This window comes from Taeniopygia guttata, chromosome 11 (assembly GCF_048771995.1).
Source record: "Taeniopygia guttata chromosome 11, bTaeGut7.mat, whole genome shotgun sequence".
NCBI lineage: Eukaryota > Metazoa > Chordata > Aves > Passeriformes > Estrildidae > Taeniopygia > Taeniopygia guttata.
In genome coordinates this window covers 9,085,223-9,109,508 of record NC_133036.1, presented here as the reverse complement: position 1 = coordinate 9,109,508, position 24,286 = coordinate 9,085,223, and the positions used below count along the sequence as shown (strand labels likewise).

Below are 24,286 nucleotides of genomic sequence, written 5' to 3'. Positions count from 1 at the left end.
GGTACCCAAAACCTGGCCAAAAACCCTCACCAAAACGCAGCTTTTCCATGGAGCACCTCCGTGTATCCTGTTTGCATCCCAGGAAAAGCTGAGGACGCCCCACGCAGCTACAGAGAGCACCCACCTAGGTGCTGTGGAGGGAGGGAGGGGCTTCTTCCCAGGAGAAAACACAGCGATTGGGAAACTCTGCAAGGAGCTGGGACCTTGGAAACCACAGCTGAGCCTTCCCGGCTCCCTCGGTTGTGCAACGCTTTCGCAAGGATCCGAGCAGGATGCGTCAGGCAGAGGGAGGGAGTTCCTGCACACCCAACAGAGCTCCTTCCCATGGGAAAGGAGCCAGGGCTGATGCTGGGCTCTGATTTTCGGGAATCTCACATCCAAGCCCTGCCCAGGGTTTAGGTAAGATGCTTAGCCAGGGCTTGGAGCAGATACAGAGGGATTTGGACTTTATCCTCTGGAATTCAGGAGGTGAAACCTCTCTGAGCTCATTTGTGCTCTTGAAGTGGTCCCCCCTCCCTGTGCAGCTCTTCCAAGGAGCTGGAGCACATCCAGCTGGCTCTGCCAGCTCCTGACAAGGCACAGCAGCTCTGCCTACCAAGGAATCCTTCCCCGTGCCCACCTGAGCATGTTTGTGGTCACCACAATCTTAAGATCACTCCAAATCCTGCCAGAAAAGTGCTGGAAAACATCTTCCCTCTTTCTAGGCAGGTAGGAAGAAAATTTCCCTTTGGTTTTGCTTTTCTCACCCCAAATCCTCACCCACCATCCACAAGGAGCATCCTGGGGCTGTGCTGTGCACGGTGTCCCCATGGGATGGGCAGCCCCAGTGCGGCCCTCATTAGCCACCGTGGCTAATTGAGCAACAGGCTGATCCTTTCCTTATTTAGCATCATCCCCTTGGCACAACCCTGCTGCTTGTAGAGACTCATGGAGCTGTGAGAGCAAAATTCGAATCTGCACCATGGCCAAGAGGCCACACCCTGCCTTAGGGAGGGGGAACCATGCCCTGAGCGGGACTGGCAGAAATTCCACGACAAAAAGGACACAGGGAAGGAGAAAAACACGTTGATGAGTGTAATAATGCACCATAACAGTCAGTGCAGGGTGGTTGGTTACCCGGCAAACTGGGGAGGAACAGCGTGGTTTGGGCTCAGGACCACGGCCCTCCCTCACCTTTGTGTTCCCTCAGCTCTGTTATGAAATTATATTTGATGAGATGGAATAAATGAAGGAAAAAGATGTTGCTGTTTGCCCCTCACTCTGAGAAATTGCTGAATGGACTCAAGTTTCATTTTCTTGCTGCTGTTGATTTCTGCATGTTAGGAAATCTAATGAAAAATTAATGTATTTTGCTATTTCGTGAAAACGATGGGAATAGACTGAATCAGGAATATACTGTTAAGAAAACAACACTAATACAAGTTATATTTCTTCCCTCTATCATTTTCACACTCTAAAAACATAACACACAGTCCAATTACAGTGCCCTTACAGTATTTCCTATTTAATTGGATAATAATGCTCCAATTCTAAGGAGATTATTTGGAAAAGCTTTTTTTTTTTGTCTTTTAAGTAGAAAATATCTGCTATGAAGACACACACAGCAAAGGAGCCATTCTCTGAGACACCCTGAGCCCAAAAATATGATGCTGTGAGCTCAAAACTCACAGCTCCTTCACCTGCTCCCTGCCCAGAGCTGGGGCTTGTTGCACTTTTGTTCCTCTTGTGCCACCTTGAGGGAAAAAATCTCTTCTGCACGGGTAGAATGGAGTTTGCTGCTACCCAAAAATCCAAACACTTCATTTTTGGGTTGGGGTTTCCCTGGGCAGAATTTCTTTTTAAACCAAAGAACAAAGTTTAGAGCTGCCGTTCTTTTCCATCTTGTCTCGTAAAGGTGGAGTAAAATCCTTAAGTCTGTCCTCAGGTGTGTAATGGGGAAGGAAGAGGGAATTTAATGAAAGCTTTTGGTTTCTTTTTGCACAGTTTCCATTGCTTAAGTTGAGAGACTCGCCTGGTGGGGGGAGCTCAGGATGAGTGGAGCAAGCCCCACCATCCACAGCTCTGTCTGGGAAACTCTCTAAAGATCTTTTTTGTTTTACACAGCTTCTCTTGTTCTTGCTATTTTGTCTGCATGGAAAAATAACAAGCAGAAAATAATGGGAAGAAATAGGATTTACCTCTGAAAATTCACCAGAAAAAAGGTATTTTTTTGTGTTTCTTTATTTATTTTGGGTTTTTGTTTGTTTTTGGTTTTTTTTTTTTTTTTTTTTTTTAATTTACCATTAAAGGACCTAAATGATGCAGTAAATCCTTTTGCCATAGAGAAAAAATCGATGCTCATCCAACCCCACCTCCAGAGGGGAATCCAGCCTGTGCAGCCAGGGTGAGGTGGGAGAAGAAAATACCCCCCTGTATGTGCCAACCCCTGCTGGGTCACGAGCAAAGAGAAACCTCCAGCCTCCAAAAACTCTTTTATGGCTTGTCCAAACCTCAGAGGCTCCTTCACTGCTCAGCAAACTATGGAAAAATCTCCTGAAGGTTACCAAGACACTCCAGTACCACCGAGTGGTATGCTAGAAATTATTTTATATTATTCTGGTGGCAGGAGTAGACTCCTTGAAGATCTATTTTGATCCCATTGCTGGTCCCTGGGATGCCCTGACAGCACCTCAGTGTCACTCCAGACACTGCCTCATGTCACACTGTGCTTTTCCCACAAAGATCACTACCAAACTACGGCAGCAGAAACCATTTTGGCTCGCATTGGTGTGGGCACGAGCTTAAATTAAAGTATGATTTTGTGGTGTTCATGGAACAAATCGTTCTCCTGAAAGCCGAGGATCTTGGCTGCTGTCACACTTGCCAGCAGGAGACAGGAGTCTTCCAAACGGGGAGGTACAAGTGATCCTAAAGGGCCACGAGAGGTCCAAGTGATCCTAAAGGGCCACGAGAGGTCCAAGTGATCCTAAAGGACCATGAGAGGTCCAGGTGATCCTAAAGGACCATGAGAGGTCCAAGTGATCCCAAGGATCCCAATGACCATCAGCATTTCAAGTGATCCCAAGTGATCCCAAGGACCATGAGAGGTCCAACTGATCCTAAAGGACCATGAGTGTTCCAAGTGATCCAAAGGACCATGAGAGATCCAGGTGATCCCAAGGACAACTTCACTGGCACAGTGAGGAGCTGCCCTGACACCTGGTGTTGCCTGGGGCCATCTCAGCCCCCCCAGACCTTCCCAAAATGTCACTGCTGCTGTCCCCCCGTGGCTCAGCTGCAGGCAGTTCCTCTCCCTGCTGTGCAGGAGGACTCCTGCCCCTCCTGATGAGCAGGTAGAGCAGGGCTGGGTGGGTGGAGCAGGTGGGATGGTGGAGGCTGGGAATGGCCCAACCCCTCTCCTGTGCCACTCTGTCCTGCAGTGGGCACAGCCCAGCTCTGACCTTTGCCTTGCTTGGCTTCTCCACCCTCTGAGGCTCCTCTGAGCTGCCTGAGCAGCTGCTGGTGCAGCCCAAAGAACCTCAGCTGGCAGCACCAGCACTGCCTCAGCTCCAAGAAAGGGTCACTTCTCCTGGGGCACCACCCCCCACCTGCCCAGGGCTGTGCCAGTCACGTTCTCTGCACAGAGAGACATCATCCTGTCTCTCAGGAGAAGGACAGAGAGAAGAAGAGGAAACAATCCTTATCTCTGCTCCTTTGTTTTGCCCATGTGGAATGTGGTGTGGAGATTGTTCACCTGCAGTGGTGGCTGGGTTGGATTCTGGTGAAGTTGTTTGGGGTCAGTGACCAGTGGGATCCAGCTGTGGCTCGGGCTCTCAGCAGAGTCACAGTTTGAGTTAGATAGGTGAGTAAGAAGTGAGTATGTAGAATAGGATAGTGTCTCTTTAAATGGTATATTAATGTAATATAGTCTAGTTTTAATAAAGCAATCCTTCAGCCTTCTGATCTGGAGCAGACATCATCATCTCTTCCCTGAGTCAGGGTTTGCTGCATTTTTACTATACAGGGCTGTACCTGCCCCTCTGTGGGCAGTGCAAACGCCAAGAACTGAGGGTCTAACCCAAAACAGGGGCCCCTCTGGAAGGGGACGGGGTGGTGGTGTGTTTTGGGGTCTATCTCCTCCCTTCCCACGGACAAAATGACTTTTGTCTCCCTACACTTGTGATATGTTCTCCCAACAACTACAATTTAGAAGTTTTCTCCTTTTTTGTTGTTTTTTTTTTCCATAATTCAAAGCCGGAAGTACACCAAGAAGACACAACAGAAACTCAGCAGGGTTGAAAAATAGACTGATCACTTTTTATTGAGCACCAAAGCGGAACCTGAACAGCACAAACCAGGGAGGGCTGCCCAGATCCTCGGGGCTGTGGGAGGCCGTGGGCATTGCAGCACTCAGAGACACACAGGAAGGTTATCAGAGCACCAAACACGCTGCAAAGTGGTCATGGAAATGTTAAAACATCCTACACCAGGCATTCCTACTCTGCTGCTGATAAAGCACCTGTTTCTGGAGAGAAGAGCAGCTGAGGACAGCTCACCTGCTCTGTGTTTTCATTTCAGTGTCTGAGTTTCACATTTCAGTGTTTCACTGTTGAAAACACAGCACTTTGTCAATCCCTTCTGTGGCTTTTCTTTCTGAGTTTGACAATTAATAACTTGAATTAACTTGGAAAAAACCCCCTGAGCATTATAGCACCACGAAGGAGGGTGATGGCTGTGAAACACCCGGTAAACAGAAATTCATCATCAAATTATAAATTTGTCAATTTTCTTTTTTTTTTTTTTTTATTATTTTAATTCCTTTTGCAAGCAGAAAATACCTGTACTGTCCCACCCAGGTGGTTTGTAACTTCTGCAGCTACAAAGAAAACAGACACTGAAGTGAATGTGCCCACTTTGGGCTGCTTTGAGAGATTAGGTTGAGATCTGAAGTTTAAATCTTTCAAATTTGTGAATGAACACCACCAGTTTCTCCACTAGCTCCTCACAAGGTTTCAGGAATTTTTTAGTTTAAAATAGAACATTTTGGTATTTACCCTTTGGGGCCAGCAGTGATCACTGGAGGGCTTTGGTCATTTAATCAGAATTTGATTTTTTCCTGCAGGAAGTTAACGCTGAACAAAATCACTCAGCAGCACTGAGGAGCGAGGCTGCAGTAGGATAAGTAACAAGTTTTCTGGTCTGAACACAGATTGGAACTATAAAATATGGATTGGAGCCTGGACAACGTGGTCTAGTGGAAGGTGATGAGCTTCAAACTCCCTTCCAAGCCAAACCATTCCACAATTCTCTGGTTCTGTGGCTCCTGAGTCCGAGCAGGAATTCAGATCTCACTGCAGGAAGCTGTATAGGATAAAATTCTAGAAATAGCTTTGTCCAAACATGGCGCTATATTTAATATCTTGCACTTTGGAAAAAAGTGAGTTCAGCAAATGAAGATATGTAGGAATATGTGGAGCTCTTCAGCTGTTCCTTTGCTCTGTAAAGCCGCCAGGACTGTGTTTAGAATAGGAAACAGAAGTGCAGTTTGGCACCTTCCCTCTCTCCAGCTGCAAATGTGATGTGCAAAGTATCAGGAGTTTTATAGGTGTCTTGGATTTGGCTTAAATCGTTTAGTGAGTGGGGGAAAAAAAAATCCTGTATTTTGTGAGTGGAAGCAGGCACTTGTATTTGTGAATTGGGTATTCATATGCAGTGCTACTACTGTGCAAATCAAAATGCTAATTTCATGCATGCAGATGGGGACATGGAGCAAACGTGGCTTTTCTGCCAAACAATTCTGGCTGGTTTATCACAATAAATGCAACTGTCCCTTCAGGACTGCCACAGGAAAGGAAAACCTTAATAGAAAATGTGTTTTCCATTGTATAATGGTAAACAGCTAAAAGAAGCTATGAGGCCCAAATACCAACATCCAACATTAAAGATTTAGGGAGATCAACACAAAGGTACAGGACTCCTGAGGAGCAGTGGCCCATCTCCCAGACAATCCTTTTCAGCACACAAATTTATCCTGGGTTTGATTTTCTAACACATTTAACAAATTATTCAGACTTCAGGCCTCTTGCTGAGGTTTTGCAGGTACAAACCCACAGATTTAGTGGGTATTAACTGTGCTGGCTAAAACCAGCACATTACAAAACCTGGCATGAATTTGTGTGTCTGCCTGGATATTGTAGGAAGGAATCTGTTCCATTATTAACTCTCAATCTGCAGCTCAGCAGACTGAGAAGAGGAAAGTAACCTAAAAATGTTTATAAAGCTATTTTTGCTCCTACCTTAAACGTCTTCAAATTCTTAAGACTTCAGGTTTGGCCATTTAGAGTGGGTGTCAAGCCTGGTTTTTATCTGGGTGTAAATAGGAAAAGAAGAAACTTGCAGGTTTCTTTGAATTTTAAGCTGGTGAAAAGGCTCCTTTAAAGGGGTTGTTCAAGACAGGCAGGCACTGGACTTGGTCCAGAGAACCTCTTTAGTCTCACCTATTTTAAAGCAACTTAGGTATGATATTTAGGTAGAATTCTGACATCACTGGCTTGTGTTCACAGGCCTGAAATCTGAATTGGAGCACATGAAGGGCAGGCTCTGTCAGCAGCCTGATCATGGCACTGTGGCCTACAGGGATCCCTTGGAGGTGTTTGCATTTCATTTGTAGAAGGGCAGCTGATAAGCAGTGTGGTTTCCTTCAGGGGATCGCATTTCACCCCTTCCTGGTGGTCTTAAAATCTGGACTCATCCTGTTCCTTGGATAATGAATTTTTTTGCCAGTGATGGGCAGGGATCAGGGGGTGCTGGAGATGTGGAGATCTGGGACCAGAAAGCTGCTGGGTAAAGCCAGAGTGGTCCAGCTGGGTGAAAACCAAACAACAAAAGAAAAAAAAAAAAAAGAAAGAGGAATTAAAATATTTATCCTTACTAGGATGTTTGCACAGAACTTGTCTTTAAGTAGCTGAGTAATCTTAACAGCCAGCCTGACGTAGGTGCAGAAGGACACTGAGCTGCTTTGTTTTCATAACTCCCAGCTAAACCAAGCTGATTTTAAAGTGAAGCTGAAAGTGTTGAGAAAACCATCTTGGGACAGAACTTTTGGTGTAATAAATATTTTCATTCTTGCCTATTGCAAGGCTGATAAAACAGACAGAGCTTTTGCAGTTGGCTTGGCTCTGGCCAGATAAATGTGCCTTTGCTCACACGACTGGGTGCCACTGCTCAGCACAATAAAACATAATTTTATATGTTCACACACATAAAATTATCCCACAAACCCCCCCATCTGCTGAAGTATTTGCAAGACTGACCCTTTTTGCACTCAGGCCGGAATAAACAGCTTTTTAATTTGTCTGGCAGGCCCAATTACACCTGCATTAGAAGAAGCCCCTAAACACAAAGTTTAAAGTCTTAAGGAGCACCAATTATTTTTCATCCTAAAAATCACTCCATCCTCCAAACACCCACAAGGCAAAGGTTCTGCAAAGAGATCAGGTGTGTCTGGTGGAATGAGAGTGTTTCATGCACCTGTACAGGATTTTAAGGTGCTGTCCTTACTCCAGCATTTTGCCTAAAGGAAATATCACCCTCAGACAACCGTTTCTCTGAATAATTGCACTCTAAGCAGCAGCAATTTCCACCCAGCTTTCCCTTTATTCACAGGGCACTTACCCAGGCGCACCTTCAATTAGCCTAAATGCTTCTGCTGGTTTTTCACATAGCCGACCAAATTGTTGGAATTGCTCCCTGTAAAACAAACATCAGCAAAGTCAGTTTTGGGCTGGGCTGTGGCAATGGTTTTTAGATGTTCTCTCAGCAGTGCAGTTTATAATTTCTTGTTAGTGAAATAGTCTCACAATTATGAGTTTGGTAGCTTTTTATTAGCAAGGCACAAAATGGTTAACTAACTCCTGTTACAAGGTCTTTTAAAACTAAACTATTTAATTAAGAAAGGACACTTAGATTATTTTTCCTTTTAACCTAATAACTGATCCTTTGAAGCCCACAATGCAGACTTTTCTGTCCAATCCCAAAACATTACTTAAACTCATGAAGAAGAAGGAAAAAGAAGGTAAAGAAGAACAACTTGTCTCTAATTTAAAACTTCTATCTTGCTTCATATTTATTTCTATATTCTAAAACCCCAAACTCTAAGTTTTTTACTCTGTGATATTACACATTTCTAACTAACTATATACTCAGTAATCTCAGTACTATTAATCCATTTTTAAAGTCTTCTGCACAGCTTCAGGTCAAATGTAGTGTTCTCTTGTGGGTCTGTGCCTTTCAGTACAGAACTGTACTGAAAATTCAGAACTGTACTCTCTAAAATTCTTAGCATCCAGGGTTCCAACATATTGGTATCATTATTTATCAGAGAGCTGGGCTAGCTCACACTGGAAGAGAGGAAAGAAATCCTCTCATGGTTTTATCAGCCAAAGTGGCCAAATTTGGCTGTTTGTAAATCGTATGTCAAAGATGCTGTCTAGTTATACCTGCATGTCACTTCCAATCTGATCCACATCCAAGAGGGAGGAACCAGGAGCTTTGGAACTGTGAGGAAAGATGTGGCAGATGCTCCTGCTTTCTGTGAGCCCCAGATTTGTGAGAGGGACCTGACACCTCAGAGGGATTTCACTGGGCTCCAGCCATCCCTTGTCTCTTACCACAGCCCAAGACCCTGCTTTTGACAGAACTCTGTGTTCAGCTGCAGGGAGTCCTGGGCCAAGAGCAAAGCTCTAAAAATATGCTTAAAAATAAAAATAGATTATTGGACTGGGTGGTTCCCCTGGCAGAAGACCTTTTAACTCATTCTGTCACAGCTGAAAATTCTGGTTCTCATGACTCCACAGTCAGGACATTGTAGATTTTAAAATAAGATCTTCTGACCAAGGCATAGAGAGTTGAACATAAAGAATCTCTTTTTTCTATGTACAAACCTTAATTTCACAAGGAGCAAATTCCTTGTAAGCATTGCAAAAATGATAAAGCTTAATAACAACAACAACAACAAAGACAAACACTTCATGCCAGCAGCTTACCAAAATATTCCTTGTAATACTTATGCCTCAGGTTGTGTCCATCTGGAAAAGAAGGTACATGGTGAGAACATACCCAGCCAGCTTTCATTTTTTGTGTTAAACTCTGGCCTTCTGTGTACAGCACAGAGAAATTAGAGATAGGGAAATAATAACCTCACAATGAGGGAAATAAAAGTCCTCTGTAGCTGAAGTAATTTGGGTTGCTGTAAAACTCTTATAAACTGCTGAGATTACTGAGCTCTGAGGGAACAACTCATTTGCCATAAGAGTGGGAATTGTCACTAGCATTTTATAACCTTTTCAATAGCTACAAGTCAAGGAACCAGAGGCTTTCCAAAATGAAATAAAATTCAGGTAACATTTCAGACCATCTATTAGTATTTTACATAATTCAAGTTCTAGCTATTTTGTTCTGTTTTACACTTACATAATTATTTAAGCCCTTAGAAATACTTCATGTCTAGGATCCCCACAGTTCTACATTACATTGGTTACTATGAGCGTTATAAAAAAAAGGTTATAAAAGAGAGGATTCAAAAGCCCTGGAAAAACTCTCAATCTGTTTTGGAAGCAGCTCAGAGACCTGGTTTGATGCTTCCCCTGGTTTTTATAGTGACAAATGGCAAAAGCGATGTCTCATGTTTCTACATTGAGGTGATTTGTAGCCCAGTGCCAGTGTACATATCCTACCATTCCATGAATGTCTAAACATGTTATGAGCTTTCCTGGAAAATATTTTGGCATGTGTGAAATTCTTTTTTGGGCAAATGCGTCAGCAGGATAAAGGCAACAAAGCTTTGGATGAAGAAAGCAAAGTCAGAAGACAAAACTGGAATTTAAAACTCAGATTTCTCACTGAAGTGTGCAGTAACTTATAAATATTTTTAGTTTTTGTGCTGTGTAGTAACAGCACATGCAGACACAGCCCCAGAGGACACTGGCTTGAGTGTCGTGGTGTCCTGGTCCTTTCCTTTCTGGTGCTGCCCTGCAAACATCAGCACGCAGGAGAAGTTTTTTCCATTCAAGAGAGAGGGGGGAAATGTGGGAAATGGATTTGTAGAGAATTCTCAAAGCCTGACAGAAGGCTCACACAGTGTGCATCTGTATGCAAACTCTGAGACAAGAAATGCTGACTTGGAAATGCCGTGGAATAGGACAGGCATGGTTGAGAGAGAAATGGAACCAGGAACAAGTTTCAAAGGGTGGCCTTGCAAATAAAACCAGATACTTTAGAGAAATAGAACTATGAAAGATGCATTGGAGTAGTACCCACGAGGGGTAGTTTTAGATGATTGGCTTTAAGGCATTTACAGCATGGTGTGGCAGAAAGCTGATGGGCCAAGAAATACTTATAATGTATTGTAATTAATAAATAGTTGGCTTCTGATTGTGATGGCGTGAATTATAACATCAGTATTGTCTCACCCTTCATGTGAGACTGAAAATGGAATAAAAGTCTTTAAAACACCTCTCAGCTACCCCATATCTGAGTCAGAAAAAAGGCATAATCCCACAGAGGGAGGTTTCCTGCACTGACCTACCTGTGAAAAGGCATAATCCCACAGAGGGAGGTTTCCTGCAGTTACTATCTGGAAGAAGGCATAATCCCCCAAAATGGAGTTTCCTGCAGGGACCTACCTAAAAAAAAGGCATAATCCTACAAAGGGAAGTTTATTGCAGTGACCTACCTAAAAAAAGGCATAATCCCACAGTGGGAGGATTCCTGCAGGGTCCTACCTGGAAAAAGGCATTATCCCACAGAGGGAAGTTTCCTGCACTGACCTACCTGGGAAAAGGCATAATCCCACAAAGGGAAGTTTCCTGCAGGGATTTACCTGGGAAAAGGCATAATCTCAAAAAGTGAGGTTTCCTGCACTGACCTACCTGAAAAAAAGGCATAATCCCCCAGAGAGTGTTTTCCTGCAGGGACCTACCTGGAAAAAGGCATTATCCCACAGAGGGAAGTTTCCTGCACTGACCTACCTGGGAAAAGGCATAATCCCCCAGAGGGAGGTTCCTGCAGGGATTTACCTGGGAAAAGGCACAATCCCGCAGAGGGAGGGTTCCTACCTGGGTTGCCCCGGAGCTTGATGCACTGGCCCCTGTTGGGGATGCCCTCGGCCGTGTTGCCCGGGTTGATGATGTGGCACTCGTAGCCCGTGGGGCAGTGCAGAGGCTCGTCCCCATCCTCCGTGGTGCTGCAGGCCTCAGCTGCAAGAGAAACCTGCAGGTCACCCGTTGTGACCCCCATGGGGACCCCAGCACGGCCACCACCCCACCTGAGGCTCCTTGGCACAAGGGCAGCACAGGGCTGGTCCCTCCTGGCACAGCTCTGCCCCGTTCCCTGCACATCCCTCCCCACAGCCCGCTGTGCCACCCACGCTGTAGGGTTTTAGCTTGTATGTTTGCCATACATTTGCAATCCTGCAATTCTTTAGTGTGATGCCTTAAGTTTTAGCTTCTGTATGTTTCAGGTTCTGTACTGCATTGGTGTGAGACTCTGAGCTTTGTAGAAATTGTTAGCAAGTTCTGTTCACAGTTTAGTCAGACACAACAATCCTCTTCCAGCCCAAGGACCAAGGACACCGTTGCAGCTTCAAGCCCAAAAGGTGTAAACACCAGGGAATTGAGGAGAGCAAACTGAGAGGATGGGACTGCATAACCTGGAGCTGTAATTGGACAAATAACTCCAATATGGAAATGGACCAAAACTTTTAAAAGTATGAAAACTGTATGAAACCCATCATCCATCTTGGGTGTAGCCTCGGCCAGGCTGTTGTAGTGCCCAAGGTGTATCCATTGAGGCCTTTTAATAAATCCTATTTTATTCCTTTAACTCTGCCCAGCCTCTTCAGGCACCAAGTTGCCTCTTTAGGCACCAAGTGTGTAACTCTGAACTCCATGTCCAGGGTGAGCTGCTGCTTCCCCATTTTGGGCAGACACAACAATTCCTCTCCAGCCCTGGCAATCAAGGACACCTCACTGCCTCAGGCGCCAGAGATGGAAACAAAGGAGAGTGGAGGGGAGCAAGCTTGGGGTAAATGACTTCATTACCTGAAGCTGGAATTGGAAGATTAACCCCTAATATGCAAATGGACCAAACTTATAAAAGTGTGAAAACTCTGTGACCTGCTGTCCATTTTTGGGTGTAGCCCCTGGGGTACTTTGTCTGCCCTAAATGTACCTGAAGGCCCTTCAATAAATATAAATAAACTGCTTTTTATTCCCTTATTTTTGTCAGACCTCTGTTCTTAGGTAGCCCAAAAGCCATCCAGCACTGCCCACCATGCAGGGTGATGCCCCCATGGGGCTGCTCCCCCCAGGCAGGGTAAGTGTGTCCCACCAGGCTCTGGGCTGGGTGAGGATTGGGAATGTGAGCAGGAAGCTGGCAGTGTGCTGCTCTGTGCCCTGCTCCACGCCCATAACCTGCTGCTGAATCCAACCCTCAGCTGTGACTCAGTGCGGCGTCAGGCAGTGCCACCCCTGTCCCAAACACAGGTTTCACCACTTTGACCTGGGACAGGCAGCAAGTGCAGCTCAGAATGGGAAGGCAAAGCAGATTTGGGCCAAATGTTGATGGCCATTAAATGTACAGACTCTGCAGGGCCACTCCTCCCTCTCATTTTTAATTTCAAGTAGCTCTGCTGTAATTCTCATGCCATGACTGATGGTTCTTACTTCCCTAATTACTCCCTCAAGCTGAGATGAAGGTGTTCAGATAAGAACAAATAATATAAGTGTGACAAGGATGGATGAGGAGGAACCTATTTTATATTTTTTTCTGGCTGTGCAGCTCCAGTGAGCTGGAGGCAGAATTTTCTCTTCAAGAACTTGGAGTATCCATAATAGATGAGAATTGAAGCTCAGCGACTCTAAAACCATCTGTGTAAGACCAAAGAGAGGAATTTATTGGCACTACCTAGATCTGACTAAAGCTGATCAAAAGCTGGGTTAACTTTTCCATAAAAAACCCAAAAACTTCAGGTGTCCATACATCTGGGAATGCCTCATAGAAGAAAACTTCTCTTCCCACCTCCCCACTCCTTCCTTATTTCATTTTAGATATTGGAAAAAATTAATTAAAACCCCTTTCCCTATGGGATGAACCAGAGAAGCTCAATCTCATTGTCAGTCTCCAAGCTTAGATGCCCCAGGTTCACGTCAGCTTGGCACAGCTCTGCTGCACTTTGCCAGGGCTCCTGTCCAAATCAACTTCAGATCCAAAAGCCACAGCCCCAGCCCAAGGCATCTGGGTGATGAGGCCACTCTGGATTAAAGGATCTCCCATTCCAAGTCCACCCACGGTCTATTAGGAAGCTGGCAGAAAATTTTGTGTGTGATGACAAAGCCTTTTTCTAAAACAAAAATATATCTCTAATTATTTGAAGAATGGGTACAAGCCCAGTCCCCTGCAGCATTCCTAGTGCTCTGCTAGATAATCCATATCCATAAAAAGTATTTACTGCACCAGGAAGCAGCTCCCAGCACCACACTGAGTTATTCCTGTGGAAACTCCAGACAAATACCAGCAGCCCCAGCAGCCCAAGATCCCAGGCAAGCTCTGTCTATGAGGGATTTATTCTCCAGGCCTTTGTCTGATCATGGACACTGCAGAGAAGACAGAAAAATGTCCTGTACCTTGTAAGACTTCCTCTGGGCCATCCAAAAGCCACCCATTGCCTCCCAGCCAGCGGGGTTTGGGCTGAACCAGCCAGTCCAAGACTGCAGAAGAGAGAAAGAAGAGACCACAGTGTCATGATGTGGCAGCCACAGGGCACAGAGTTACGGAAAAATCATGGATTTCCTCTATGGGCTTGTGAGGAGGCTGCCTGATGGATTGATCTGATTTGGATTTATATTCATGTTTTTGTTGTCCCAGTGGAAAGGCAGACATGGTTGTTTAATCCAGGGCCACAAGAACTGGTGTCCTAGAGGCCCAAGCAGCTGCTGCTGCCCATTCTCATTCCCATGGCAGGGGATGGTGAGCTGGCTGCCTCACTTCTGTCAGCACTCATTCAGGCCAGGATTGCCTCTTTTCCTGAATCTAGAAACACAGGAACACAAAATGTCCGGTTTGGGTCGGAAAGGACTTCAAGGATCACCTCACTCCAATCCCTTGCTATGGGCAGGGACATCTTTCACTATCCCAGGCTGCTCCAAGACTCATCCAACCTGTCCTTGGACACTTCCAGGGATGGGGCATGGAAAATGCCATCCCAAGAAAACAACTGGTCTTGAGTGACTTCTAAAATTCATCCAAGTAGAAATTTTGCCACACCAGTTTACCTGTCTTTGGATACTTCCAGGGATGGGGCATGGAAAATGCCATCCCAGGAAAACAACTGGCTTTGAGTGACTTCTAAAATTCATCCAAGTAGAAATTTTGCCACATCAGCTTGCCTTGGACACCTTTCTCACTCATCAACCCGAGAGAAACCACAAGTGCGGAACAGAATTCAGAATCACAGAATCACAGAATCACAGAATCACAGAATCACAGAATCACAGAATCACAGAATAATGAGGTTGGAAGAGACCTCTAAGATCACCAAGTCCAACCTATGCCCTAGCACCTCAACCAGACTATAGCACCGAGTGCCATGTCCAGCCTTTTTTTAAGCACATCCAGAGATGGTGATTCTACCACCTCCATGGCAAGACAATTCCAGTACTTTATTATTCTTTTAGTGAAATTTTTTTCCTAATATCCAACCTATACCTTCTCTGACGTAGCTTGGGACTGTGTCCTCTTGTTCTGTTGGAAGATCCCGATCCCCACTCGCACCCAAACCTCCCGCCCCGCACCCAAGGCACGTGAAGATTGCCAGCATCCCCTCCAGGAGCCCCTGTGTCCCCCAGCTGCCCCAGGGCCCCCTGTACCTGGCGGGGGCTGCACGGACTCGAGGCAGGCGTAGATGCAGCCGTTGTAGCAGCAGCGCTTGTGGCGCTGGCACTCGGCGTCGGAGCGGCAGCTGGGCACCTCGCAGGCGCGCTCGGGCAGGCTCTGCGGCGGCGGCGGGCACCGGTCGTTCTTCTGCTGCTGGGAGCTGTGAGAATGAAGAGGGTACTCATAATCCTTTGCAAAGAGAAGAAAAGGAAGTCAGGTTGGGCGTAAGGTGAGTTACGGAGCATCCCGCCGGAGGATGGTTTCAAAGGGGGTTTTTGAGCGTTTGGTTCTCCTCTCAGAGAGGAGAGATAAGTGTGTAGCTCCCCCAGCACTGTGTGATCCCTGCTGGAGAATGGTTGCAGGAGAGGGGTCATGGATCAATGGAACATTTATTCATTGATAACTCTGTCTAAGACCCCAGAATCAGAATCAGGCTGTGTCTGGCCTGGGAACAGAGCCTGGGAAATAGGCTCTGTGTCTAGGCCTGGGAAACTGTACAAGGTCTGTCTAGGCCTGGGAAATAGTACAAGGTCGGAATGAGATAATAAGGATGAGCATATCCTTGGAGATATGCTTGTACAAGAATAGGCTGTGTGACAAGATGTGCCCAGAGAAGATGGGATGTACCATGATGATGTGACTAGAGACGAGAAAGTTGGCTTAAGAAACCTGGCTATAGTTGTAAATGCACATAGGCTAAACAGAACAAACCCCTTTGTAAATTGACCAATGAGAGCTGTTGCTGACTTTGCTTGTAGCAAACGCTATATAAACTGACAGGATTTTTGAATAAATGAAGCTTGCTTATCAATCATACTGATTGTGCTTGTCTTCCCTCCACCTGTGGCTTCATTTTGTTTCTTAAGCCAAGTTTCTCATCTCTAGTCATGTTGTCATGGTACATCCCATCTTCTCTGGGCACATCTTGTCACACTGCCTATTCTTGTACAAGCATATCTCCAAGGATATGCTCATCCTTATTATCTCATTCCGACCTTGTACTATTTCCCAGGCCTAGACAGACCTTGTACAGTTTCCCAGGCCTAGACACAGAGCCTATTTCCCAAGCTCTGTTCCCAGGCCAAACACAGCCTGATTCTGATTCTGGGGTCTTAGACAGACTTATCAATGAATAAATGTTCCATTGATCCATGACCCCTCTCCTGCAACCATTCTCCAACAGATCCCCTCAGTGGAGTGCTTTGGAAACACCAAACAAGCACTAAATCATTGACATTGCATTGTCAATTATAAATTGCAACCCAATTTATAATTGAGGTTATTGCATCGAAAATTAGGAGGTTAAAAAAACCAAATCCTTTAAAGTCTTTTATACTTGCCTGGGAAACTGAGAGAAAATCCCAGGCGTCCCTATGATAAGGACACCAAAACACTTTGATGGGGAAACAGTGGAAATGAGGGCACTGTGTTGTTTTGGGGTGTGAGATTAATGTCCTTGATAGTGGGCTCCTTCCATCTCCATCACCTTGTCTGGACCAGAATTTATAGGGGAGCCTTTCAAGTTTATCCACAGTGGAGCTCTGGGCTGTTAGAGACTGTTTCTAAACCATGGGACATTCTGGGTGAGATCTGTGAGATTGATGCCAGCTTGGTCCCAGAGAAAATGAGCCCACGTTTCTCTGCAGTGGAAATAAGCTGAGCTGCTCACTGCACACTGACAGGACAAGGGAGGTGTAAAGTGCATTAACAGGCCCAGGAACATTTATGAGGCACCATTCAGATATTTGTCACACTGGGGCTGTTTTAGCAAGAAGCCAAATCCCTCCAGCAGAAAGGTGAATCACCCCAGCCTATTCTTTTCTCACCTGTGGCTCATCCACTCCCTCACCTCTGGGCTGCAGAAAGTGCTCAGGGCACTCAGGTCTCAGATGTATTAATGACCATTTATAAGCTCTCATAAAATCACAAGTGGATTCTGGATTTGCACTTTTAAAAGAGATCAGCATCAAGCCAGGGGCGTGAAGTGAGCTCTGCCATGGCCTCACAAGCAGGCTGGTAAAGTCACAAATACATAAAAATATGTGTAAATGTGCACTTGGCCAAATCATTGGTGTGTTACAAAATCAGTGATGAGAAACTGGGGTTGTTATTCCAAGAATAAACATGGTACAACAGTCTCCAGGGATTTCTAAGAAATTTCACCACCAGACTGTGGAGAAATTTGAGGTGAGGTTGTTAGTGTTCAGGAACACACATAATCACAGGATATGATTATCTGCAGGTGCTTTTATTGAGAGCTCTGGGAATCGGGGTACAGACCCAAATCTGACTCCTACATGGCTTTCGAGCTGAACGTATTTTATATTCTATCATTATATAACTTACATATTAATTATTAAACTTATATTGTTCTATTGTATACATCGACTTTATTCAAGCATGAGTTTCTTGTGATCTTTCTTAGGCCTCTGACCACAGTTTCTCATTATTATTCTTACGATTAAACAGTAATTATATTTAATTACTAAACAATCACCACATCTAACAGTTATATCATTTATCATGTACTAACTACACAGGTGTAGTTCTAGCAAGGTACAAGGCCTTCATGTACCTGAGGTAGTTATTTTTTTTTTTTTCAGGGCCTACTAAGCTTAATTTTCCTTTTAACCCTAAATCCCCATAATTTTAAAACCCTTTTACTATCAAGGTTGACATCCCTCTCTACATCCTGCTCCATCCTTATGCTGTAACTCCCAATGCTTTGGAGCATCTGTCCTTTGACAACAGCCTGTTCCCACATGGATTCTCCCAAAAGCTGCCCAAGGAGAGGAGTGTCAGAGGGACAGAGAATTCCTGATGTTTTCACTAATGACAGTCTCCTGCCCTGTTCCCAATATCAATAAACAATTCCTGCTTTTTCCTTTAAAACTCTTCTGTGGCATTGTTTTCCCATGAACTGATAGGCTGTTTAAACCACTAAAAAGGTTTGGAAAAACCCAATTTTGATGATGTTTTCCATGCTGAAGGTGCAAGCTCTCATATTTGTCCATTCCTCAAAAGCTGCAAACACTCTAAATTTAAAACAAGTTTTAAAATCAAAGATATTTAAAATATACTTATCTCCTTTTTTTTTTTTTTTTTGTTTTGTTTTGTTTTGTTTTTCTGGGGTTGCTGGATTTTAAATAGAGAAAAATTTCATAGTTCCAAACACTGAACAGGTCTCCTTGTTGGAGGGAGTGTTCATCCTGGAAGCTCACAGTTTACTATTCTATTTGAAAGGTCATCTGCAGACGGAAATGGGACCAAAATCATATTGGCAAATAATGGATACATGAAATAACCACCAAACAATTACTGCAGTTGCTTCACAGATGATTCAGAAACCAAGAAGCCAAAACTGCAATGAACAGCTGGCTCCATGAATGAAATTTCCGCTGGGGAACAATATAACAGTTGTAGCCAAATAACTTTGTACCTCATGACCTCCCTGCCCATTTTCTCTGGTCACCTATTGCTCCCAGCTCATTGCTTTCAAAATAAGAATATTTTGCTTATTTGGTTCAATAAACCCCCTTGTTTATGGGTGCATAAAACAGGATTTCCTCCTTCCCCAAAATAATCTGGGTAAGGATGTGTCCAGGTTTGGGTTATAAGGTTTTTTAAAAGCTCTCCCAGCATTCACAGTTTGGCTCTGATTTATTATTTTTGCAGATTGTGACGACAGTCAAAATTTCTTTGCAAATGTTTTTCAGCGCAGGAGGTAAATTTCTGTTTCCCAGGGCGACTTATTTAATAATTTAATGACAATATCTGCCTTGGAGATAGAAACAAAGTAAGGGAAAAGGTTCAGAGTTCAGCTGAGGAACTCTGAAAGTCAACAAAGATGAGGAAAACCTGGATGGAATCACTCAGTCTCAGCCATAATTTCAACAGCAACTGAGGGATGCAGTCTACCTCCCAAAAATCCCAGATCTATTCTGTTATTTGTGTCTGGAACTGGTCCCTGAGCTTGTGTCAAAGCCCAGCTCTCTGCTAATTCATGTTCTGCATGGTGCCCTTTGAGATGACACCATGAGGTTTATTTCAGCCTCCCACCACCAGCTCTGGCCCAGGTATTCCCAAACACTGGCCATAAAAACAAAACAAAACAAAACAAACCCCCAAAAACCACAAAAACAATCAAACAAAAAACACCCCTACACAGTCAGAGGGAATTTTAAATCCACTAATATTTCCATTAAAGACCACCCACCACTGGTGAGAAAATCACCCACTGGTGGGAAAATCACCCACCAGTGATGATCAAAGCGGCAAATATCAGACTGAAAGCAGCTTAAAGAATCTGAAGGACAAGACCAAAGCAATGGCAATAATGTTCTCCTGTTGTTAGCTTAGTATTTGTCATTTTGGTCCTGATGTTTGCAGGTGGAAGGACACTGCAGAACTGGGGTGGGCTCCAAGAAGATGCACAATAATGAGTAAAAGGTTGGAAAGCAGGAAATACAGAAAAAGGTGTATTCAGAGGGAAATACAGGAAAAGGTGTGTTCAGAGGGAAATACAGAAAAAGGTGTATTCAGAGGGAAATACAGGAAAGGGTGCATTCAGAGGGAAATACAGAAAAAGGTGTGTGTGTGTGTGTGCAGGTTCCAAAGGGGAGGCTGAGGCTGCTCTGCTCACAGGTTACTCCAAGGATATGGGGGCCAGCACTCAAAGAGGGTACCCCAGGGCTGATTTATGACAGTTGGCTGCTGGAGGGTAAATAAATTGTTGGAAGAGCATTACAGCAGCTGTGAGGAATTCTTCATTTCTGGAAAACTTTAGAAGAAGGCTGGGATTTTTCTAAAACACTTTCTGTAGTTGACAGTGGAATGAAATCCAGACTGGCCCAGTTTTTCCCAATAGACATGATGGGTGTTTTATGATGAACTGAACCCATTCCCAGGTAGCTCCCTCCCTCTGCCCCTTGGGAACAGTCCCTGGAGTGTGGGGGCTGCAAACACCAGCTGCAAATCACTAACCTTGACAAGTATCCCTCTGGAAAATATATGGCTTTGTTTTAAAGCCCAGCTCCTGCATCCCACTGTGTCTGCCAGGTTTTTCTCCTCACTGCCATCCTTCTTTCTCCTTCTCCAGTCCCACTTGACCCCTCCTTGCCAACCAACACCTTCCTCAGGGTGAATGAGAACTCCCTGTCAGCTCCTCATCCTCACGCCTCCCCATCATCCTGCATCCAGCATTTTTCTGGATGCACTCCTCCTGCTGTAGCCTGAGATTTTCTGGGCTCAGACCACACCAAGCTGTGTCCTTTGGGGTGCCACAGGGATGCCTGTGGCCCATGTCCCACCTGGCTGCACGTTGCCATCAGCACCTCCATCTGTCATCCCTTTGTCCAAGTGACTCACAAATCAGCTGCTCTGCCCCCAGACTCTGATTTTCCAACTGCAGGGAACACACAGCATTTGGTGGGAGAGAAAACATCCCTCTGAGGAGCCAGAGGGGCTGCCAGAGCTGCCTCCTGCTGCAGGAGAGGATGGACAGCAGACACTTTCCGCCTGACGAGGCTTTGAGGAGGAGAAAGAAAAGCGTTTTCTGTTTTCCCTGGATCAATGCTTTTATCAATATGAGCAATTCTAGCTGAACTTGCCAGATCAGTAGCACCTGGATTCAGGGCTGCCAGGAAAAACAGCCCTTTGAAGAAGTGCAGGTTGAAAGGAGAGGATATATCCCCCAGGGGAGCTGGCTGTGCCTCGGCAGGGCTCCTTATCTGAAAATCAACATGTAAATTCCTCTTCTGCTCCTGTCCTATCTCTCTGGGTCATTCACCTCATGGTTTCTATTAATTTTGAGCTTCACATTGAAATATGGCAGAAGAACATCCATATAAATGCACTTGCCAGTGAGTGATTTGGCAGGAAATGCAGCTCTTTACATCACCATTTTCCAATTAAAGTGCAAACCAGAGGATACCTAACCCAAGAGAGGCTATAATGGAGAAGAACTCTTAAAAAATCCTGAGGTGCCTTTCAAAAATCAGCACAAAGTTTTCTGCACTATTTCAAGGAGACATGACAGAATTCAGTTTGCTCATTGGGGGCAAAGGATGTGTGTCACTATTGTGAGTCAGCAATTGCACAAACCAGATGTTGCCATGCACAAACATCACTCTAAAAGTCACGGGCATAAAAACATCCTTTTTGAATTAAAAGCTGCAGAAAACAGATGGAGGGATCTGCCTGTGACACCAAGGTGCTGTTTACACACATGCAGTGGTTGGGAGATGCAATCAGACCTAAGAAAATAAATTGTTTGGGGCTTGCACCCAAGCAATTCAAGGAGCAGAAACCTTGGCTTAGTGCTGGTTTCTAAGGGAACTTATATGGATCAAGTAAAAATTTCAAATTTATAACTTTTTGGGTTTTTTTTTAAACAGCAGGTCCTAAACCTCAAACTATCAAATTATTTTCATTTTTTTTTTCAATTCCCACTTCCTCCGTGGCCATCTCTGACAGTGGTTTGGCCCAGACACACCAGGGTGAGACCCAGCACCATCCTCTCCACTGGTTGCTGTCCCAGTTCCAGTTCTAGTTCCACTTCCAGCCTCCTGCAAAGTGGGTTTGGAGGCGGTGGCTGTGCCCAGTGCCCTGTGGAGCTGCAGGCTGCCAGGAGCAGGCACAGATGGTGGCACCCAGGGTGTGCCAGGGCAGGGGCAGCAGCTCTGCTCGCAGGGGATGCGCCGGGCACAGCCTCGGGGATGGATTTCTGGGATCTCCCACTTTAGGGTGATGGGCAGGCCGGTCTGGCAGCATGGGGCTGAGCTCTCTGTGTGCTCCTGGCATTTACAGAACCGTGGGCAATGCCACCATCCCTCCCCGCAGCACATATTTATCCTAAATCACCCCAAAAGGCAGCGTAGGAGCTGCGGAAGGAACTCTCCCTGCTCCAAGCAATAAATCCCATTATCTTCCTGCCACGAAACGTCTCCCCGGAGCCGCAGGGTTTGCACCCCCTTCTCCCGGTCCCTTTTTCCTGGACAGCGGTGCCGGTGCCATCCCAAAGCTCCGTCCCTGCTCCCATCGCGCTCCCCAAACCGCAGCTAGGTGGCAAAAGTTTCACCCAGCCTGGGAAAACTTCCCGAATGGCTGTGCCACAGAGCCAGCCAGCCAGCAGACACTGCTGACCCCAAAACACGTCAGGATAACCCCCCTTTTCCCCGCGAGCATCCCCCGAACCCCCCAGCCGCACTCACATCGTATTTCTCGGTCATTTTCAGCAGGGCGCGTTTCCAGAGAGCCCTGGCACAGCCCGGCTGGGGCAGCAGCAGGGCACACAGGGCTGCGGTGAGGATCTCGGCACACAAACGCATCTCCAGCCCGGGATTTTGGCAGGGAGAGGTGGAAGAAGGAGCCCGGGAGTTCTCGGGATGCGGGCGGCTCCGGGGCTCGGCGGGGAGGGAGAGGCGGGGAGAGGGCTGAGCGCTCTGAGCCGCTTTTCCCTGAGCGCCTTCTGGGAAGGGAAAAGGGAAGGAAAAAAAAAAGAAAAAAAAGAAAAAAAAAAGAGTCCAGAGGCAGATTCCGGGAGGTGCTGTTGAACTTCTTTCGGTCGGATCAGGTTCTCGGCTCGCAGGTTCGCACAAAGCAAAGCTCCCGCTCTCCTCCAGTGATGGACGGGAAGATTACTTGGAAAGATTATTTTTAGACCTTTGTTCCCAACATCTGGCATCCTCCGAGAGCCCCATTCAGAGCCGGAGCGTGGGATCGGATGACAGCTGCCGCAGGGGGAAATAAAGGTCTCGGAGGGGTGGGCTCGGCGGATTTTTGCAAATAGTTCACCCAAACTTCCCAAGAGCCCGGGCTCTCCCTCCGTGTGCTTCCTCCTGTGGGTTTGCATCACTTTGTCTCGACAAAGCCATAACTTCATCTGGAGCCCACTTGAAGGAAACGATTTAACAACATGATAAACATCCAGGGGCTTTCATTAAACCAAGGTGACGTCTGTTTTCTGAAAACGATTTTGAAGGAGGGGAAAGACCTCTAGGAAAAAATAAATTGGGGTGTGGAATAGGGAAGGAAGGTGGTTTGGAAATGACATGAGCACACAGAGAAAGCAAGGAAGGGGACATGAGTCAGGCTGTGCCTGACAATGGGAGGGACGGAAGGAGTGGACGTGGGGTTTTGGACATCTCCATGGACATCCAGGGCCTGGAGGATGGGAATGCTCGTGGAATCAGGCTGAAAGCTGCCCAGCATCCTGCCTGGGATGGAGACAGAGGCAGCTGTTACATTCTTGTGTATAAATATATATATCTGCTTGTATCTGACTGTAGAAACATCAGAAGGGCTGCTCAGGCTCACATGCTCGCACAAAGCTCATGCTCTCCTTGAGTGATGGACAGGAAGGTTACTTGGAAAGATTATTTTTAGATTATTTTTATGAGCCAAATGTGTGGGCTGTTTGTTTTATAATTCCCCCCCTGAGTTTCTCCTCCAGCAGCTTGTCCAGCCTCCACCTGAATGAAGGAGGAAACAGAACCACAAAAGTCATCAAGATACAGACACTAAGCCCTGATTGCCTTCATTTTATCCCTGCTAAGCAGAGAGGAGCCCTGCTAGATGCCTTCATTTATTTTATATCCACTCTAAAATGGGTCTGCAGAGGAGTGCAGGAGTTATACCCTGTGGATACACACAAAAAAAAAAAAAAAAAAAAAAAAAAAAAAACCACCAAAAAAAAACCTTCCAATTACTCCTTATACCTGAAAGCTGTGGAAATTCACTTTGATCCATGCCCAAATGTCAATAGCTGCATGCTGGTGAAAGCCAAAGGATTTTGTCTTGAAGCTTGCCAGAATATGATAATGGGAACCTGAAAAAAGAGCAAGGTGTGCCTTAAAAAGCTCAGTATTGAAGGGAATATATTTGATTTATTTAGAGTTGAGGTTCCTAAAGTTTTTCTAGCAGTAACTGTGCTTTGGGCAGTTCTCTGTATATCTCTACTGCTATTAAAATGTTATTTGTAATACGATCTGCTCAGTTCATGCCAGGGAATTTTGCTGGGAAGTAAAACCGGGAATTCCTCTTATGGGGAGAAAGGGAATGAAGAGTTAAAGTGGAGAGGGTCACCTCCCTCACAGCTGCAGAGGTACAGGGTGGGGGATCCCAGTGGGACAGCACAAGTGCTGTGACTCTGCATGGTCTGGGATTCCCAAAGGAGCTGTGCAGATGCAATGAGCCTGCATTGCTGCATTTCTGTAAACCCTGCTTGCTCCACAGAGCCATCCCCACAGGTGCAAGCTGGGTTTTGGGGGCTGACAGGCTTTGAGGTGGCCCCATGGTACAGCTCTTTCAAGCACAGCACTTGGGCTGGAGAGCATTTTGTGTCACAGAGGCTTCCCCCTGCAGCTGGCTGCTGAGA

The 24,286-nt window shown here is 45.6% G+C and overlaps 1 protein-coding gene across 1 annotated transcript; it reads right to left on the bottom strand.

Moving 5' to 3' along the window:
• Positions 1–4,274: 4,274 nt before the first annotated feature.
• WFDC1 (WAP four-disulfide core domain 1) lies at positions 4,275–22,545 on the bottom strand. The gene is made up of 7 exons (XM_030282373.4): positions 22,122–22,545; positions 14,904–15,099; positions 13,662–13,745; positions 11,094–11,234; positions 9,024–9,065; positions 7,654–7,728; positions 4,275–6,842 (listed from the first exon to the last, which is right to left on the bottom strand). Exons 1-6 carry the CDS (start codon positions 22,236–22,238, stop codon positions 7,670–7,672), a joined length of 639 nt encoding a protein of 212 aa, XP_030138233.4. The 5' UTR covers positions 22,239–22,545; the 3' UTR covers positions 4,275–6,842; positions 7,654–7,669.
• Positions 22,546–24,286: the final 1,741 nt, after the last annotated feature.